Here is an 18,636-nt window from a genome sequence, read left to right as displayed (position 1 = left end):
AAACAGGCGAATAGCTCTCTAACTTAAATGAGCTATAAGAGACTAACAAATGAACAACCACTAATACACAGGATACCAAACGGGCCAAGAAAGTGATGATGGCAAAAGCTGTGCTAAAGGGGAAAAACTATCACTATGTAACAAAGAGCAGCAAGGAAACGAGTTAAATCTAATATGACTAAAGCTAAATATATGCAAATATAACAAGTAAATAGAAAAAATATTTTACTTCGCCACAGCCAAGATGAACTCATCCCTCGTAAAGCGGCAAACGAGATCTGGGGAATTGCACCACTGCATTGTGGGATACCTTCTTGCCATGAGCCAGGTTTGAGACTTTCAGCCAAGTATTCGGCCGAGTCAGAGCAGAGTATCGGCTCCGAACCCATCATTGTGAGAATGAAGGTGAGATAGGACAACATAACATCTTCACTTTATAGCATGCAAGGAAACCATTCAATACAAAAAATAGTACCATTAAGAAAAAAATGTTTTCTTTACTTCCAGTTAATTTTCTCCTCTCCCTAAAGCATTTATCCGAACATTAATGACATGAAGTAGGGCATACAGTTTAGAGTCTCCCACAAGTCCAACAAATTCTGAAAAAGTCCAATATTGCCAGATTTTCTTGTTGTGTCATATTTCACAAATATAATTATTGCATTAGAATCCCATATTAAGTTACTGGTTTTAGTACTGGTCATCTCCATCTCCCAAATCCTGTCGCTCCTTCATTTCCAACGTACTCTCAATTCTTCTAGTCACCTCTCATGCTCCCTTCCTTCTCTCCAACATTTTCCTTTGAAACAGTGGAAAAGGTTTCACAGGTACAGTCTTCTCTGTGGTCTTTGTAATGAACAAGCAGCAGAATCCTCTCCTGTTTCACAGCTCAGCTTCTGCTGGACAAACTTTTGTATTTCTTCGTTAGCATGTACTTCATCAAAAAATGATTTTGTCCCTCCTGGGAAGAATACCTTGAAAATAGCTGGGTACAGCAGTTTGAATCTCACACCTGTATCTTGACATGAACAGTGGAATGAATTTACTCATTGCACACCAGGGCAGAAGAGGAGTAATCATTCTCCCCAAACACACTGCTGTCTTCCACTTTTAGTATTTTGTCCTTTCTGCCATATTTTTGTCAGAATCAACTCTTCTGCTAGTAGGACTGCAGCTTTATTATTAAAAGTCTAGGTTGTTCAGACCCACTGCTATCTTATCCCCCTCTCAAAAATATTGGTAAAACGTGTCCAAAAACAACTACTTCAGCATCGCTTAAAGGTACAGTTACTAACATCCAACATGGTTTTAGACCTGCCCATAAGCACAACTGCCATCCTAAATTTTACAGAGAACATAAATAATGCCAGGAATAGTGGTAAATTCTTATCTTGCTTACTCCTAGACTTAGAAAAAGCTTTTGACACTGTCTCATTAAAAAAAAAAAAAAAAAAAAAAAAAAAAAAGATTCCTACAACTGTCCACAATTACTTGTCAGAACGCTACCAGGCAGTCAAAAGAAATTATACTCTTTCCCCTTATCTACCGATCATTACAGGTATACCCCACAAGGCTCTATCCTTGGTCCTCTTATTTATTATTCGATAAATAATCTTCATACCTCTACACATGCATCCCTTGAACACTATGCAGATGATTCCACCCTTATCTGCCTCTCAAGCAATCCAGATGATTTAGAAAAGATTACACAACATGCCTTTTTCACACTACTGACAACCAGCTTTGTAACCACCAAATCCTCCTTAATCCCAAGAATGCCAAACTGCTTTTTAATTTTATTTTTCCACAATCACTTACCCACAACAAAAACAACTGATCACATCCCTAAATAATAGGTCAGCTGAAGTATTGCATCATACAAAACTGCTGGGATTACAACTGATAACCTCAAATATGACCTCCACATGCAGAGCAATAGTAAAAACAACCCCTTTCAAAACAAAAAGAACAAACTAGGAATGCTACACTGAGCCAAAAAAATCCTGACTGCACCCACCAGAATCACTGTTGCCACTACATACCTAACTCCCATCTCTAAAAGGTTGTCCTACCTTAACTAAACTCTAAGACAGCCTAAAATCTAAACTAGATCAGTGTTGCAACAAGGTAGTTAGATTTGCAGCTCATACAAGTCAACAATCACTGTTCTAAACTGGTTACAATTATCCCGCCAAGTAAATTATACTCAAATTCACTTAACACAAAAATTTATGTTTAATCCCATTTCCTGCCCAGCTATAAGTGCACTTCACCATCACTACCTCTCAAGTCATCATCTTCGATCTTTGAACAAAAATCTGCTTGACATCTTAAAGCCTTACCAAAATTGCATTAAATGTCTGTACTTAGACCATGTGGTGGTGCTGTGGTAGCGTTGTCATCTCCCAGTTAGACGTTGCCCGTTCAATTCTTAGTTAGAGCGTCTTCTGTGTGGCGACATGCGTGAATGGGCATTCCACCATTGAAGGTTGTGCGTTAGGCCCGGCAAGCCAGCACGTAAAACTCTACTGCCAATCATTAGCGGACCGGAGTTCCGCTGTGGCGACCCCTAACCGGGAAAAGCCGAAAGACTTAGACCATGTAGCAAAAGTCTGGAATATGATCCCTGCACCAGTTAGGGCAATACATAACATTTATTTATTTAAGCTCCAACTAAAAGAAAATCTCTGACTCCTAGCTTTCTAATTGCTGCTCTCCTGGCTAAAATGTTAGCTCCTTCACCTGCAACACATTATACATCCTCTCTCTCATTTTCCTAGAATTTTCTCTTACTTCTCTTGCTCTTAATCTTGCATTTACTCATTATTTCTATTGCCTCCCATATTTATCTCACTAGTTACCCCAAACAAATACTTTTTCTCACTCTCCCCTCTAGACCTTGCCTCCTCATTATCCACTGTTTACATTTTACACTATGACATTTGCTTTACAGGTAATAAGCTCTTACACTTGTTTAATGACTGTATGTGTAAGTCTTACATGTCACATGTATAATATTTGTATTTTCATTAATATACATATTAATCTATGTATTTACAGTAAATTGCAATACATCAATTTTCTGTTTTTATTTGTGGAGCTTTTCTCCCTGGGCCTCCATGGAAAGTGAATAAAACTAACCATTCGGAATCTCCCAGTAAACAAATGCAAATAAATAGTCACATCACAGTATTTTAATGGGTTTCTTAAACATTTCAAAACTTAAGTTCAATACCTAAGCCACATTTTGCACTCATCTTCTTTCGTTTTTTCCCGTTAGGGGTCGCCACAGCGGATCATCTGTTTCCATTTCTTCCTGTCCTCTGTATCATGCTTTTTCACACCAACCGCCTGCATGTCCTCTCTCACCACATCCATAAACCTCATCTTAGGCATTCCTCTTTTCCTCTTACCTGGCAGGCTCCATCCTTAGCATCCTTTTCCCAATATACCCAGCATCCCTCCTCAGCACATGTCCAAACCAACGCAATCTCACCTCTCTTGCTTTGTCTCCAAACTGTCCAACCTGAGCGGACCCTCTAATATACTGATTCTTAATCCTGTCCATCCTCGTCACACCCAGTGCAAATCTTAACATCTTTAACTCTGCCACATCCAGCTCTGACTCCTGCCTTTTCGACAATGCTACCGTCTCCAACCCATATAACATAGCTGGTCTCACTACCCTCTTGTAGACCCTTCCCTTTCACTCTTATTGGTACCCGTCTGTCACAAATCACTCCTGACACTCTTCTCCACCCATTCCACCCTGCCTGTACTCTCTTCTTCACCTCCCTTCCACACTCACCATTACTTTGAACTGTTGATCCCAAGAACTTAAACTCATCCATCTTTACCAACTCTACTCCCTGCATCCTCACCATTCATCTACCCTCCCTCTCATTTACACACATATTCTGTTTTAGCCCTGCTGACCTTCATTCCTCTCCTCTCTAAAGCATATCTCCACCTCTCCAGGGTCTCCTCAACCTGGTCCCTACTCTCACTACATATCACAATGTCATCTGCAAACATCATAGTCCACAGGGCCTCCTGTTTAATCTCATCTGTCAACCTGTCCATCACCACTGCAAATAAGAAAGGGCTCAGAGATTATCCTTGACGTAATCCCACCTCCACCTTAAACGTATCTGTCACTCCCACCGCAGTCCTCACCAATGTCACACTACCCTTGTACATATCCTGTACCACTCTTACATACTTCTCTGCCACTCCCGACTTCCTCACACAATACCACAACTCCTCTCTAGGCACCCTGTCATATGCTTTCTCTAAGTCCACAAAAACACAATGCAACTCCTTTTGACCTTCTCTGTATTTCTCCAACAACACTCTCAGAGCAAATATTGCATCTGTAGTGCTCTTTCCTGGCATGAAACCATACTGCTGATCACTAATCATCACCTCCCTTCTTAACCTAGCTTCCACTACTCTTTCCCATAACTTCAAGCTGTGACTGATCAATTTTATCCCTCTGTAGTTACTGCAGCTCTGCACATCACCCTTATTCTTAAAGATTGGCACTAAGAGACAGTTTTCACAGAAGTATTAGATAAAAGTTTTGGAAGATGCTGCACATTTCAAAGAACTCCTAATGCACACCAGTGCTTTACCTTTGACACAAACTATTCTCTCATTTTTTTCTCGAGCAAGGTTCAAGCTTCTGTGCATCGAACATTTTACATATACTCAAATTTAACTAAAAATTAGTCAATGTATTCAGCAGCTATACAAGTCTCTTGTTATGTTTTGCATATGTCTGACCCCACATTAACAGATAATTAGTTATGTTACTTATGACCCCCCATGGCTTCAGTTACGCAGTTCTTTGGAATACTTTTGTCACTGACTGATTATTATATGAAAGTCTAAGGATTTGCAGTTTACAAATTATGCATTAAAGGAATACAATTTAGAACCTTCTACAGCTACTTTTATCAAATCAGAATCCTTGGTTTATATCTAGTACTGAAAAAAAATAATATCTACCATTGCTCAGACCACTTCATCTTTAAGCAATGAGTAATTCCCTTTTTAATCACTTTATTGAAATCTTGCACAAAAATGCACATCTTGTCTGCTGAGACCTACTGCTACTTTCTCTGGAGCACCTATTACTAGTGTTGAATCAGTACTTATGCTTATGTGACATTTGTGTGACATTCTTCTGGAAAACTAAGTTAGCATGATCAAAGAGGATAATAAGAGCTATTGCTCTGTTAAGTAGTTGAGATGTCATTCAGCTTTACAACCATTTCTGTAGTCATTCTTTCTTTGTTTTCCTATCCTGAATTATATTTTACGTAGCTATCTTCTCACAAGCTCAACTATCCAAATATTAGGGCTTCCTTTTTTAAAGTGCTATAATATTAAACAGGATCCTGTATTTTTAATATTTGAGCACTTAACTTCACCTGGCACCCTGAATATGTTAACAATGTACACATGTTCAAAGACTGTGAATCCCAATTCTTTAAAATTATTCTTAGCCAAAATACAATGCTCTGAACATGTGTAGGGTAATTTTGGCATTGCTTGATTCTCAGCATTTTTAACAGCAATATGACTTGCATTTTTGTTTCAAATATTTCTGAAGTATTTTATGCCTTCATTAAGAATTCTTTTCACTACAGGTTAGAGCTAATTTTCGTGTTTCTGCTCAAATTGCAAATAGCTGATTTTAAAATTTTAATTGCATATGTAATGAGCATTGAATGCAAGCCCTATGACTACCTTATGTTTTATTTCCTTTCTCACTGTTAATATCTGCCAGATTTTAAGTCGTCAGTTTGCTATGTATTGTAAATGCATTTATTGTATACAATGTCACTACTTGCTACTACTGTAAGAAGTGCCTTCTAGAAGCATTGTTATACAAGATTATTGGTCTTGTCTCCCAGCTGACCAATTTATTCTGTTCTAGTCTTTTTACTGTTATGAATGTCTGTTACTATTTTTTTCTTTATTTTATTATACAATTTTCTTTCTACTAACAAAATAGTTTACTAACAATGGAGCTTTTCTCCCCGGGCCTCCGCTGAAAAAGGGTTTTATGCCCAGTCGGACTCTCCTGGTAAACAAACGTAAAATAAATAAATAAATTTTGAACACACTTTTTTATTTTACACATCTTTGAAAACAGTTCTCTTGTATTGATTCTGCTTAAATGGTAAAGAACAGGACAAGACTTCTCACATTTACAGCTACACCTACTATACGATAATTGAATTTCAACTGCAAAATATCTTCTGTGCACTCCATGGCTCTTTTACTTGTCTTCATTACTATTACAATGCTTTTTCGCTATTTCTCACTGTTGTCTGTTATCGGACTTTTATTTTAGCACAAAGATCCCGTTTTCATCAATTAATTACTTTGACATTCCACTAGTAATTTCACTTGCTTTACCAGACCTTCATGCAAGTTAACATCTAGTGCTCTTACTCGCCCAATTACTCTAATATCTTATACCACAAACTAATCTTCTTTCTTTAAAAGATTTACAGTGCTCACAAAATGTGCAGCCTTTGGTTCAATTTTCCAGTCAAGTGACATAAGCATATTATACCACAACCACAAAAAAGAAAAACAAAACTTTTCTTCTTGTATAAAACTTTTATACAAGAATTGCACTACAACCGCTTTGGTTTTGAGTCTGATAGTTTACAAAAGGGAAAGAAAGTCACCTTTTTAGATGTGGAACTAGAAGGATAAGACAATGGTAGTATTAGTATGAAACTACATAGAAATTTTGAAAAAGTAGGGCATTTTTAGATGGTAGGAGTTGCCATCTACCACACTTGTTAAATTAACCGCAGTATAGTGAATTATTACATATAAGTAGGTTATGTAACATTGGTGAAATTTTGGAAAAGGAACTAATGAAAGTGTGGTGTGTTTAAACAGAGAGGTTATAGTAATTAAATTATTTTACAAGCCTTCAAAAAGGCTATTTTTAGATGACCAACAAAATGGGTATGAACCCAATGAAAGAAATATTGCTAAATTATCTAATCAAACATCAATAGAGTGTAGGAAAGTTTGTTTTGTTATAGTACTTAATGCTCTTACTGATGAGTAAATATTATAAAATTTTATTGAGGCTTTCTTCTAAAAAGTAGAGTCTTTGTTAAGACTGTGTTAGACCTTTTATATCTTTAAAAAAAAAGACAAAGTGTAAAGGATGTGGTGGTCCACAGTAGTTTTTCTTTACCTGAGTGTAGACTAAATAGGGGAATAGAAAACTGTGGAACTTGGCCTTGTAGGATGTGTTCAATATACAAATGTGCTGAGATTTTTAAAGAATATTAATGTTGTAAACTACAACCCTACAGCTGAATATTGTAACACTGAGGGTATAATATATGCATTGAGGTGTCCTTATAACCTTTTCTGCATAGGAGAGAGTAAAAACTTTTAAAATAAGAGTACAGAATATTTAGGGGGTATTAAAAACAATAAACATGAAAGGCCCTTAGCAGCCTGTGATGAAAGCAGATACTGCCAGCACAGCTATCTGGAATTTTATAAATAATTATGTCACTTGTGAATATCAACATGAGTTACATAAGATGCTTGCGTTACAACTGTATTATAACTGTATGTTGTGTATATCAAACTGGTTTGTACAGATGTGATGAAAAGTTATTTTATAAAATGTTTGTGTTTGAAATGCATCCACAGTGTGCCCCGCTGGAAGAGAACAGAAATGCACATGCACTACTGTAAATGTCTAAATGCATATATTTAAACATTGGAAAATGGAATACAGAAGGTTAACTAGAGTCCAGCAAATTTTAGGAAAACAGCTGAAATTAAATTACTTTATAGGCTATGCAATAAAAGATGGTATCTTTCAGTTTTCAAGGCAGCTAGAGAGACAGTCTGTGCTGAGAAACTTTCTGTATTTTCTTTGGAGTTCACTACTACCTCTGAAAGCATGAAGGAATGCAATTGTTTTATGACTTCCAGCATCTGCCAAAGATCTGAGGGTCTATGTATTTTTTCAGGTAGATGCTAAATGCTGCTAGCTTCCAGCAGTGGGGGTGTGGGTTACCTGGGAACTAGAGTCAGATGACTAGAAATGTCATTCTGCAATCTATCCCAGCAGTAATATTTGAGATATTAATTTAAGTCTTTTAGTGAGACAGAGCATTCGGCATTCTGTCTTGGACCTGATACCTAGATCCATTCACATCTGCCTTGCTCTATTAGTAAGTTCTTAGATTATAGTAATTCTCAGATTCAGTCAGGAATATAATGAAGTTTAGTTTAGATATTTTTCTTTATTTGTGACTGTCCTGCAATGTTGTTTTAAATATTTCTTGTGGTTTTGAACTCTGTCACTGTAAATATATATTTAGCATTGTCTTGTTCTCTTATTATTTATTACTAAATAACATTTAAACCTTTCATTGTGGCTGATTCTGTGTAGAGATATTTATGTTTTGAGAGCACCTGCATATTTATTTGGTGACGCTGTATGGGCAAACTCCTAACAGCCTTGCGCTTGGTCAACCTACAATTTGTGTTAATATTAATATTACGCAGCAAGATTGGACACCCTTTGTTAAAAGAGTCTTAAAGTAGCTGATAAGGAGTTGACTGGTGGCAGTGGTAGCTACCTTATAGTCTGGGCAGAAGGGGGCATAGCTAGTAAAGCTGTGCTAGCCTTTCCCAGGTGTGTGTGTGTGTGTGTAAATCAAACCTCAAAGAGTCTGTGTCAGCTACTTGGGCAGGGACACAAAGCACTGGTTGAACAGAGGGTGCTGGAGGTCTTAGCTTGGTCACTCAGCTGAGATCTCAACTCTACAGCTCTGCCGGTGGAGAGTTTTATTGGGGATCTGCGGAAAGGTAGAGGAACCAGCCCCGGGACTGACTGTTGTCTCTGTGTGCTCTTAAGGGAAATTGCACTTAAAGCAGAGAACTGCATCTGGAGATACTGTGTGCATACTTGCTATCCTCCCAGTGAACGCCCCCCACTGTTGACAGTTGTAAGGATTGATGCCCTTGATTACTGGTCCAGTGGTGGGGAATCACACAGCCCATTTTAATTCAGTACATGGAGGGGAAAGTAATTGTTTAGAAGATTCTATTTTAGAGCAGGTCAAAGCACATCATAATTTACTTTTAAAAACTAAGTTATTGTATAAAGAAACTATTTTAAAATGTGGTACGCGGACACCTGCTGGACTAAATGCTGAATGCAATTGGTCATTTTTATTGTGATATTTTATGCCCTGATTGGATTTTTTTTTTTTTTTTTTTTTTTTTTTACTGATGTTAATTGTTAAAAGTATTTAATAAGGTGTTTGATTGCTATGTGTTGACTCCATGAAGTACTGTGTGCCGAAGCGCTAGCGCTATTGTTCATTAAAACTTTTTGGATCACTGGCTGTGTGTCGACACATAAGCATATCATCTCTGTAGGACTTTCTGACCTTTTAGAGAACAAAAGGTGAATAAGTTTAGGCTCTCCTGAATTTCTATGACTGCTGCGATTTACTATTACCAAAAGTAAAAGTATTAAATACCTTCATGACTTCTTCCCCAGCAACATAAAGAAATCTGAAAACAGGGGTAATTCAGCAGGTTCTAGTCAAGTCTAGTATCCCACACTTGTGACCCTGACAGTGACAGAACAAACAAAGTATAAAGGATTAGTCCAGATAAAATCACTTCAGCTAGCACTTCTAGGAGACTCTCTCTGACACCCTCCCTGTGGAAGGAATAAAGATATCTTTTTGAAATTTCCAGTAGTTTATTCAGTGAAGTAGTTAGATGGAGGAGTGTTCATGTTCTAGGAGGTTAGCCCCTTATTTGTATATTCTTGAAAGACCCATGAGGGTTTAACCAGCTCAGCAGCCTTCTTAGTTAAAAGGCCTTTATTTTTACTCTTAACAAAACACAGTGAGCTAAAACTATAGAACTATACTTAAAGAAAACATTTTCACTTGAGCTTCATCAGGTCTATCTAATAGACTGGTTTGCACTTTGACCGTTTGAACATGGCTGCTTTAATGAGGCTGCCACAAGACTTTATTAGCATGTTTTGTAACACGTGTAATGCGAAAGATTGCGTCAGCCTTTTTGGGCTTCATATTTCTTGGACCTAATTATGAAAGCTTCATTACAGAACTTTTTCAGTCTGATAGGTCCTTATTCCTTATGAAAGGAATGATACAGAATCAGTGCAATGTCCTTGACCCACCCTCTGTCTCATGTCCAGGCCAGCCATGTGGCCCAATGGAGGGACAACCAACCAAACAGGAAAGCAGTTGGGCAAGGCCTCAGGGAGTATTCTGCTGTGATCCTGAAGGAAGACTATGGTGACACTGGTCATTCTGCCAAAAAACACCTCCTTTGGGAGCTCAACAGTTGACCAAGTTGTCAGAACTGCAGTAACTTATTCTTTTGGGAGCTCTCACACCAAAGCTGATGTGAGCTCACCTGATTCTAAGAAAAATAAATGCTGAGGAGCCTAAAACTGCACAACAACCTCAGACAGCACACTGTCCTCATTTTCCTGCCTTTCCAGCTCAATTTTTACCCTTAGGTCCGAACAAGTAAGTTTCCAACAAAAAGGGTGTTCCTGAATTTGCCCTTAAAAGTTTTTGACAATCTCAATCAGATAGAACCATGTAGAGTGATAAACCACCAGTCCTCTGCTTGATGCCCTTGCTAATCCATTCACAGAGTTGTATGCAACATGCATGGTCTAGTTAGCCAATGAGCCGGAGGGGGGGGGGGTGACAGCTGGGACTGCAGTTTCATTTTCAAGATGGAGCCTGGCAACTCTATCAGTGTGTGACAAGTTTTATCAATTGACTTCCTCTGTAACCTCAACCTGTGAGCAATGGAGTTTAATTATCTTAATGAGACAATGGAGGATGAAAATATATGCTTCCCAGGTATGTCCATGACACAGGTTCAAGGCTTTCTGGTGAACACCATAATTGTCTTGGAAGCTCTCAAAAACAGGTTTTGTGATCAACTACGATAATTCCTGAGTGGCTGGAGGATTTTGTCTGGCCTCTACAGGACAGCCACCATATTGTGGGTTCTTCCATGTATTTTCCTTGACTACCTGAACCATTTTATAAGGCAGAAGAATGACTCAAGAGGATGACCTGGGGACAGGAAAGCCTCAGCAAGGATGTGCTCCAACTCGAAAGGGTTATCTTGGGGCCATTTAGCTTTTGCCTGGATGAACTCCAATTTTTTTCAAATCTGGGGTCACTGGACACATGGGCGGGAGAACCAGCCTCCTGGTCACCATCTAGGTTTATAGTGGGAGACTTGTTAGGTAGTAATTCCTCTTTTACTCTTATGTTTCAGAGGGTAGAATACAAGACAGATTTAAATACTGTCAATAAATCCAGTTGAGACCTGCTAGTATTTCAGCACTGGCCTGGCTAATGCAGTGGACAGATGGCAGGAACAGCATGTGAGAGAGATCTTTGGGCAATGGCCTGAATCACTGAAGGGGATTTTCATGCAGGAAAGCCTGCATCACACTCAGAACCAGCAATGGTTCTAAGCCAAAGATTAAGGCCACCAACCCCAAGGAACAGATACCAAAATATGCTTGTCTAGGTCACGGCTGAAAATGCTGACCCATGCCCTGGACCAAAACATGAACACTGACCCAAGGCTGATGCAGGATATGTTCATTATTGAGTAACAACTGCAAATTTATTACATTACCACAATGACCTACAACATATGCAATTAGGGTTTAATTTTTAAGTACTGTTTTTCTTATTTTAGGTTAGAGAACCTTAATTGGGAACTATTTCATCAAAAGTCCATTTTTGTCAGGCTTGCATCCCTTTCCAGTAGTGCAACTCTGGAGCTGGTATATTTAACTAATCAAAATATGGAGCACTTTGCACCCCATACTGGGTGACCCATTTTTGCAAAACAGTGAAACAAGCTTTCATTGAGATGGCTCCCAATATATAACACCAAATCTCCTAATTTCCCTTTGAAACTCTGGTTGCTCTTTAAGCAACAAAGTCATAAATGAAAAAGGGCACCAGTGGTAGGCTTACACAGAGGTGAAACCTGTAGTTCACATACCCATAAATTAAAAAAAATAATGAAACAAATGCTGCACTCTTTTCTACCCTTGCTAAAACAAAGAAAAAGCATAGGTTAGTGTACTAGGCTAGGTGCCCATGCACGCCATTTCATGCTCAAATTAACCTATCCTATTTTGTTAGAGAATGGTCTTCTCATCCCATGGTCGATAACTAGATATGAGAATAACTAGGATCATGCTACAGATAATTTCAGGGACCCATGCATGGGATAAAGTAGAAGCTGCAGCTGTCCATTGGTAGTAGTAGTACAGGGGGCAGTCTTGAGGTAAATTTTCCATTTTCTATCCACATCTAGGGTGCTCTTGAATATGAATGAACTTTGTTTTATGTGGCAGAAGAGTCTGTTCCAGAGTAGCGGTATCCTCTGCGACATAAACTTGTCCCTCCAAACTATTCTCCTTATGTTGCAAAAGAGGTTTAGATTACCTAGACGTAGTATTTCTGATGTTATTCGACTTGTTGATGTGTTGTAAATCTATCAGTACTGGGTCGGAGAATGCATTATGTGCCAGACACAGGTCACCACTTAGCAGTCTTTAGGATACACAGTACAGTGATATATACAATATCACTGTGTCCGTCTGATGAAAGACTAGACTCTGCATAAGGAGCATTTCTTAGACCTTTTAGTAGGAAAAGACAAAAAAAAGACGGCCAATGAGCAAACACTTCTGAGACTTTAAAGTTAGTCTGCTAAATGGATAAATGGTATCAATCAAGTCAAAACACGCTTAGTATAAAATCCCAGGGCATTCCAGATGAGTGCTGATGCAAAATAAAAATAAATAAATAAATAAATGACTCCACTGATAAACTGGGAGAAAAAGAAAAGCCTTTGGAATAATGCAACTTCAGAGAATGTTGGTCCATCAGAACGTACTCAAGTTAAAATTCATGCACCAAGATACTGAGGTGATGGTGTTTTCTGTAAGAAATGCAGCCTGCTTTACTCCATGGTTGAATGGGACTAAATTTATAAACACCCATATGTAAGGGAAGGAGCATCAAGAAGGGCTGCTGGTACACACAACACCCTTCAAACCTATAGCCAATGATCCATTTTACAAACAAAGAGGCCTGTGCAATCAAGGCATGGGAGATTAAGATTTTTAACAGACAAGGGGACACAAAGGCAGACATTTTTTTCCACCTTTCATAGAGGTTCCCTTAAAGTAAGGGCTGTAAAATACATTCTTGAAGTCACAAATTAAATGACCTACCCAACACCATTCAGGGATAATGAGGTACAGTGGGGAATATACTACTTTAGTACAAGACAGAGGGGAAACTAAAGATTGAGATTATTGCTCCATTACAGTCACCACAGTAAATGAACAAGAAAACAGAACAGTACTCACCCAAACAGGTCTGATTAACAGTGACTAGCAAGAGCATAGTCTTTACAAACATTCTTCCAGAGTCAGATGTATAAGAGAAGCACTGTCAACTTATACAAAGGGTCATGTAAAACAACTAAAATTTTCAGTACTCACCATCCACTGCCTCCTGCAATGCATTATCATGCATGTCTGATGCTAGGGCTGCTAGTTTACACAGCCCAAGAAGGGTCTTCTTTTTAGCAAAGTATCTTGACTCCAAACTAGCAAGGGCCTGCAATGTAAGATGAGCCTAAAAAACAAAAGCTAAATTTCAGCACCAGAAAGTAGATCATGCAATGTATCACAGTCAAGTTAAATTTAGAAGAAAATTGCAAAAATGTTTAGAACAGTATTCTTCAAAAAATAAATTTGCATGTATTCTCATCATGTTGGATGAACTGTGAGGTGGTCTTCTGTAATGGCTAGGGTTTGAGATTTCCCCTTATGTTATCCTCATCTCAACATATTTGTGACATTTCTGTAGCTTCCATGCTCAGGGAAGCATATATCCCATGTTAAGACCTCACTAACCTATTAAGAGGGAACACTGAATCTGAAGTGTTCATGGATTTATCCCCATACACTAACAAATCACAACCTGAAAGATGTAGAAAAAATATAATTAAACATCTGCCCAATATAAATCTACATGAAGGTGGATGGAGAGACTATCTGAACACAACAGCACAAGAAATATTTTGAACTTCCTGCAGAAGTCCTCCCAACAGATCAACTGATACTGTGAATATATATATATCTACATATGTTAAACTGGATTTTAAAGGTCTTCTGGTCTTTTGAAGTGGGTATTTGGCAGAGAGAACCATAAACCGTAAATAGTGGAAAGTGTAAAGGAAACTCCTGTATCACAGGATGGAGAACATGTTCACCAAAACCTTTCCCTTAACTTGCTGCAGCAAGCAGACTAAGGGAGAACCATATTCTCCCAGATGGACAATGGGCCAATCTCTAGAGTACCTTACTTCTAGGAGACCCAAATGAAATGCAGTCACTGAATGCACAACTCAAGAGGAAGAATGAGTAAAAGTCAGTCTGCTAGCTCATTCACCTCCCTGGGATACAAACCACTGAAACAGTGACGCTTCTGTCCATGGCCTAAACACACAATGCCTCCACAGCAGGGAATATGAATGCTTAGACAACCCCCCACCCCCCCACCGCATATACAGAAACCACATGACAGATATTTTGGCTGACCAAAGGAGTGGCAGCTCCAGAAGAAGCTTTTTGCCTCAGTGGCTTTTAAGACTGCTTGATGCTCCAAATGGTTGAAGTGTGGTCACCTCCATAGAAATAACTAAGACCCCCGAACCATGTGAAAGGTTGTTTATTAATGGATTTACCACTAAGAGGAATAACTTCTCACCTTCGGACTTTGTAGCTCAAGCCTGGGGCTGTTTGAGGCCCTCTCACCAATCCACACATGAGGAACTTTCAACCACGACCATCATCCTCACAGCTAGCTATGCTAGGTCTCCCCTTTGAAATGTGTAGGTGTCAGAATTGAACTAATGACACTTATTACAGAGCTTCACACTCTGTTCCTTTGAAAGACAGAAGAGGATTTTCACTAATAATTTAACAGCGAATGGAAATTTTGGGGATCTGTACATACGCATCAAACATGAAAATGTTTCACTGACAGGGGATCAGGCCTTAGATCTGAAGACTGCAACTGATGATACAAAAGAATGATGGGCACAGAAGTCAGTGACACTTATGCAGCTGACAGGTGATGTCCCAGTACATGCCAGTACAAATTGCATACATTTTGAATACAAGGAACATTTGAGAAAAACTGCTGGATTGTGACTGGTGGAGAAAATTAACTAAATGTTACGGCTCTGCAAGGAGGTCCCTGATGTCAGAGCAGACTGGGGAAAAAAAAAGCTATCTTTGCTGTAAGAATAATACTTTCCATGGGATGCAGCTGTCAGGCAGTCAAGTTCCTTGGCTTGACTTATTTTAGCAGTGGGGCAGCCCTATGACAACAAGGCAGTTAAGTTTAAAGATATTGCTCTTCAAGGGATCATGGCCATAAAAGTCAGTATGCAGCTTATACTATTACTGTGTTATTTTCTGAAAACCAAAGCAAAGATGAAGAGGAGTGCTGTATCATTAAATGTACCTGAATGAAGGCCATAAAAGCTAAAGACATGAAAGTAGCCTAATGTACTAACAAATTACTCTACTGTATATACAACAGATGTCCTATAGTAAAAAGAAAAGAAACATAACATGTACTAAAGTGCAAAAAAGCAATCTCAACATAGCAAACACCAAAAAGGTTTCTATCAAGTACTGAACTCCCTATGTAAAAAGACCACCAGAATCGGACAGCTCATAACAGTAAACTAGGCATGTTGTCCATAAGACAAATGAGTAGTCTAGTCAAGTAAGCCCAATAAATAAGTCAGCCTTATCTATTGATGGCAGCCATGTTACAAACCCCAGGGTCAAATTTACACTTGCCTACGTCTATCCAGAGTAGCTCAAAATGTGTCAACCTGTTATTTTGCTTGATTAGAGGAATCATTCTACAAACAAGGAATCTATCATGGCAGCATGTTCTGTTGGTGCAGGTGTTTGTAGTGCAATCTGTTTCGTCTTGGTGTTGAAGACTAAGCAAGCTGGAAACTTTCATGGCTCAGGACAGGCACACATCATCCCAAAGGAGCTTGTACGAGACAAAATATGGTGATAGGGCTTTTAGTATCTGTCAGCACTTACTGAGGAATTTAGATCAGTTTGTTTTCTTTGTAAGAAATCTTTGAGATTTTCCAAGTTGGGAGAGATGCTAAGAAAGGCACATGCTAACGGGGGGAACTGTATTCCACTACATGACAAGAGGAGGAGCTATAAAGAGGGACTATGCTTCTGGAAATCAACAGTGCAAGGTACAAGGATTTTCTGGCAAGGTCTGATGCATGACGGTCAAAAGATATTTTGCTGTTGGACTTCCAAGATGGCTGCACAATAAGCAGATTAATTTGAACTCTCCAAAAACAAATTATAAAACAAATAAATAAACAAGGCCTAATGGAACTGCCAGGTTTGGTAAGATTCTGTTAATGGCTAGTCATCAAACTGCCTGCCAACAGAGAAGAACCTGAGTGAAAATCAACAAGAAAAGGAGAGAAAACTCTGGCTGGGAAGAATCCTGCAGCTGTTCAACAAAAAGCATAGTTTCAGCTTTGTTACAGTAGACAGCTTCTACAAAATAAGAAAAAAATAAATCAAGGGCACTGAGAGGTGGTTAAAGAAATGAAACACTGAAGGAATTTATCAACTAAATTTATACTCTGTTGACCGGGTTAGTGCCAAAAGACTAGCCGCCTCTTTTCAGCTAAGTCAAAGGTGGTATTTATAATACTAGCAGAAATTTGGTCAGGATATCAGGGAACCTTCCTTACTCTTTATGTAACCAAGTATTGAGAATATGAGCACTTTCTGCTTCTGTTGTTGGTGTGGAGGTGGCTGAGAGAAGCAGTCAGTGATGGCACTTGACAGAGGGTTTATTTTGTTGGTGAAGGTGAAATGGAGAAACCAGATGAGATCTTTTCAAATGGACAAATTTTTTTTTTCCCTCCGAGGTGAAATTTACAAATAGTGAGCATTCAGCTGACTTTAAAACTGCAATGGAGAAAGGAGTTGGCATCTGGGGGAACTGTCAAATACTCAGCTGTTTATTATAATAGACAAAGGGGAGCCTGGAGAACAATCCAAGGTATCATATTCAGATACTGTAGATCAAGTGATTAGACAGGAAAATATTCAGGATGACAATGAAAGGTGCAGAACAGAGTGCATGAATTCAGTAAGGAAAACAAGTACTGCAACTGCTGTTAAAAGGAAGCGATTTATTGTGAGAATTACAAGTAGAAAAGATGAAGTTATTGATAATTAAGACAAGTTGATTTTGCATTTAGATTTGATATCAGACACACTAGGTCTTTGATTCATTTGGGAAGATAACTTTTTGTCATGTTTATTTTAAGACTGAATCACTTACGGACACATTTTTGTTTATTTGTAAAATGAGAGTTTTCCATGGAATAAATTTTTCGTGCAATTTAGGATTAATGACACTAACATGATTTCAAGCTATGTTTTCAGCAATTATGTCATTCTGCGCAAAATGTAGTAAAAACAAAAGATGAAAGGGGGTTGTGGAATGGGGATGGGAGGACTGGAATTAGATTTTTTTAGAATATGGAAGAAAGTGTAAAAGCATTTACCTAAAGCAATTGATGTTGCCAGTAACAGAGGGACAAGTATCTATCAAAGGCATGTTAGATATGTTGTGATTTAAATAATTTCATTAATGAATGTATGAAATAAGATATAATTACATGTGGGGAGGTTGGACTGCGATAAAGGAAAATAGAACACAAATACCGAGAATGAGAAGGGCAATGTTGTAAATGAAGATGGGGAAGAATAAAGAGCTAATATAGAGGAATAAGGTATGGGAGAAAGGCAAAGTAAATATTAGTGATTTTCAAACGGAAGAAGCTGTTGAGGGAGGAAGGTAGAAGTGATGCACATGATTTATAAGAGGAAAATATAAACGAGACAAGAATAAGGGGTACTACAGCAGCTAAAGTAAGGTTGAGGAAATGAAAACTTAAATATATCTCCCAAGATTAAAAAGGAAAATGTTAGAAATGTTTCGATGTCAATAGTTGGATAAAGCAAGCCAGAAAAAATTGCAATTTTACAGTGGTGTAAAAATGTGAAGTTGAGGCTGTTTGCTTACAGGATAGAATACATTTATTTCAGAGGATGACAAAATACAGTTTGAAATGTTATGGAATGGTAGGGATATGTAGAATTTGGGTAGGGAGAGATGCCCTGGTGTTTTTATGTTCATAGACGCTGTTAAAGTTTGAGATGTGTTAATGTGATGGTACAGCAACTGTAGTAGATATCAGATGGAGTGGGAATTAGTATAGACTGATAGGAATGTACGCTCCTACTAATATAAAAGAAAATTGTTTCAGAAAGTAAAACCTTTTGAAGTGGTTAATATAAAAATTACTGTAATAGGTATTTTAATTGTGGATAGAGAAAGAATTCTAAAAAAAAAGTATGGATAGATGTTAAAACAA

At 38.2% G+C, this 18,636-nt stretch overlaps 1 protein-coding gene across 1 annotated transcript in view; it reads right to left on the bottom strand.

Annotated features, from left to right (window-relative positions):
* Positions 1-18,636, bottom strand: part of NUP133 (nucleoporin 133) — a 2,059,048-nt gene that overhangs the window by 175,075 nt on the left and 1,865,337 nt on the right. Inside the window, exon 21 of the mRNA XM_044070734.1 lies at positions 13,619-13,754. Within this exon, the coding sequence (XP_043926669.1) occupies positions 13,619-13,754 (136 nt within the window). The remainder of the gene's footprint in view (positions 1-13,618; positions 13,755-18,636) is intronic.

This window comes from Protopterus annectens, chromosome 1.part0 (genome assembly GCF_019279795.1).
Source record: "Protopterus annectens isolate FY-2018-M chromosome 1.part0, PAN1.0, whole genome shotgun sequence".
Lineage (NCBI taxonomy): Eukaryota > Metazoa > Chordata > Ceratodontiformes > Protopteridae > Protopterus > Protopterus annectens.
The sequence above is the reverse complement of the archived record's forward strand: the minus strand, read 5'-3'. Positions and strand labels throughout refer to the sequence as shown.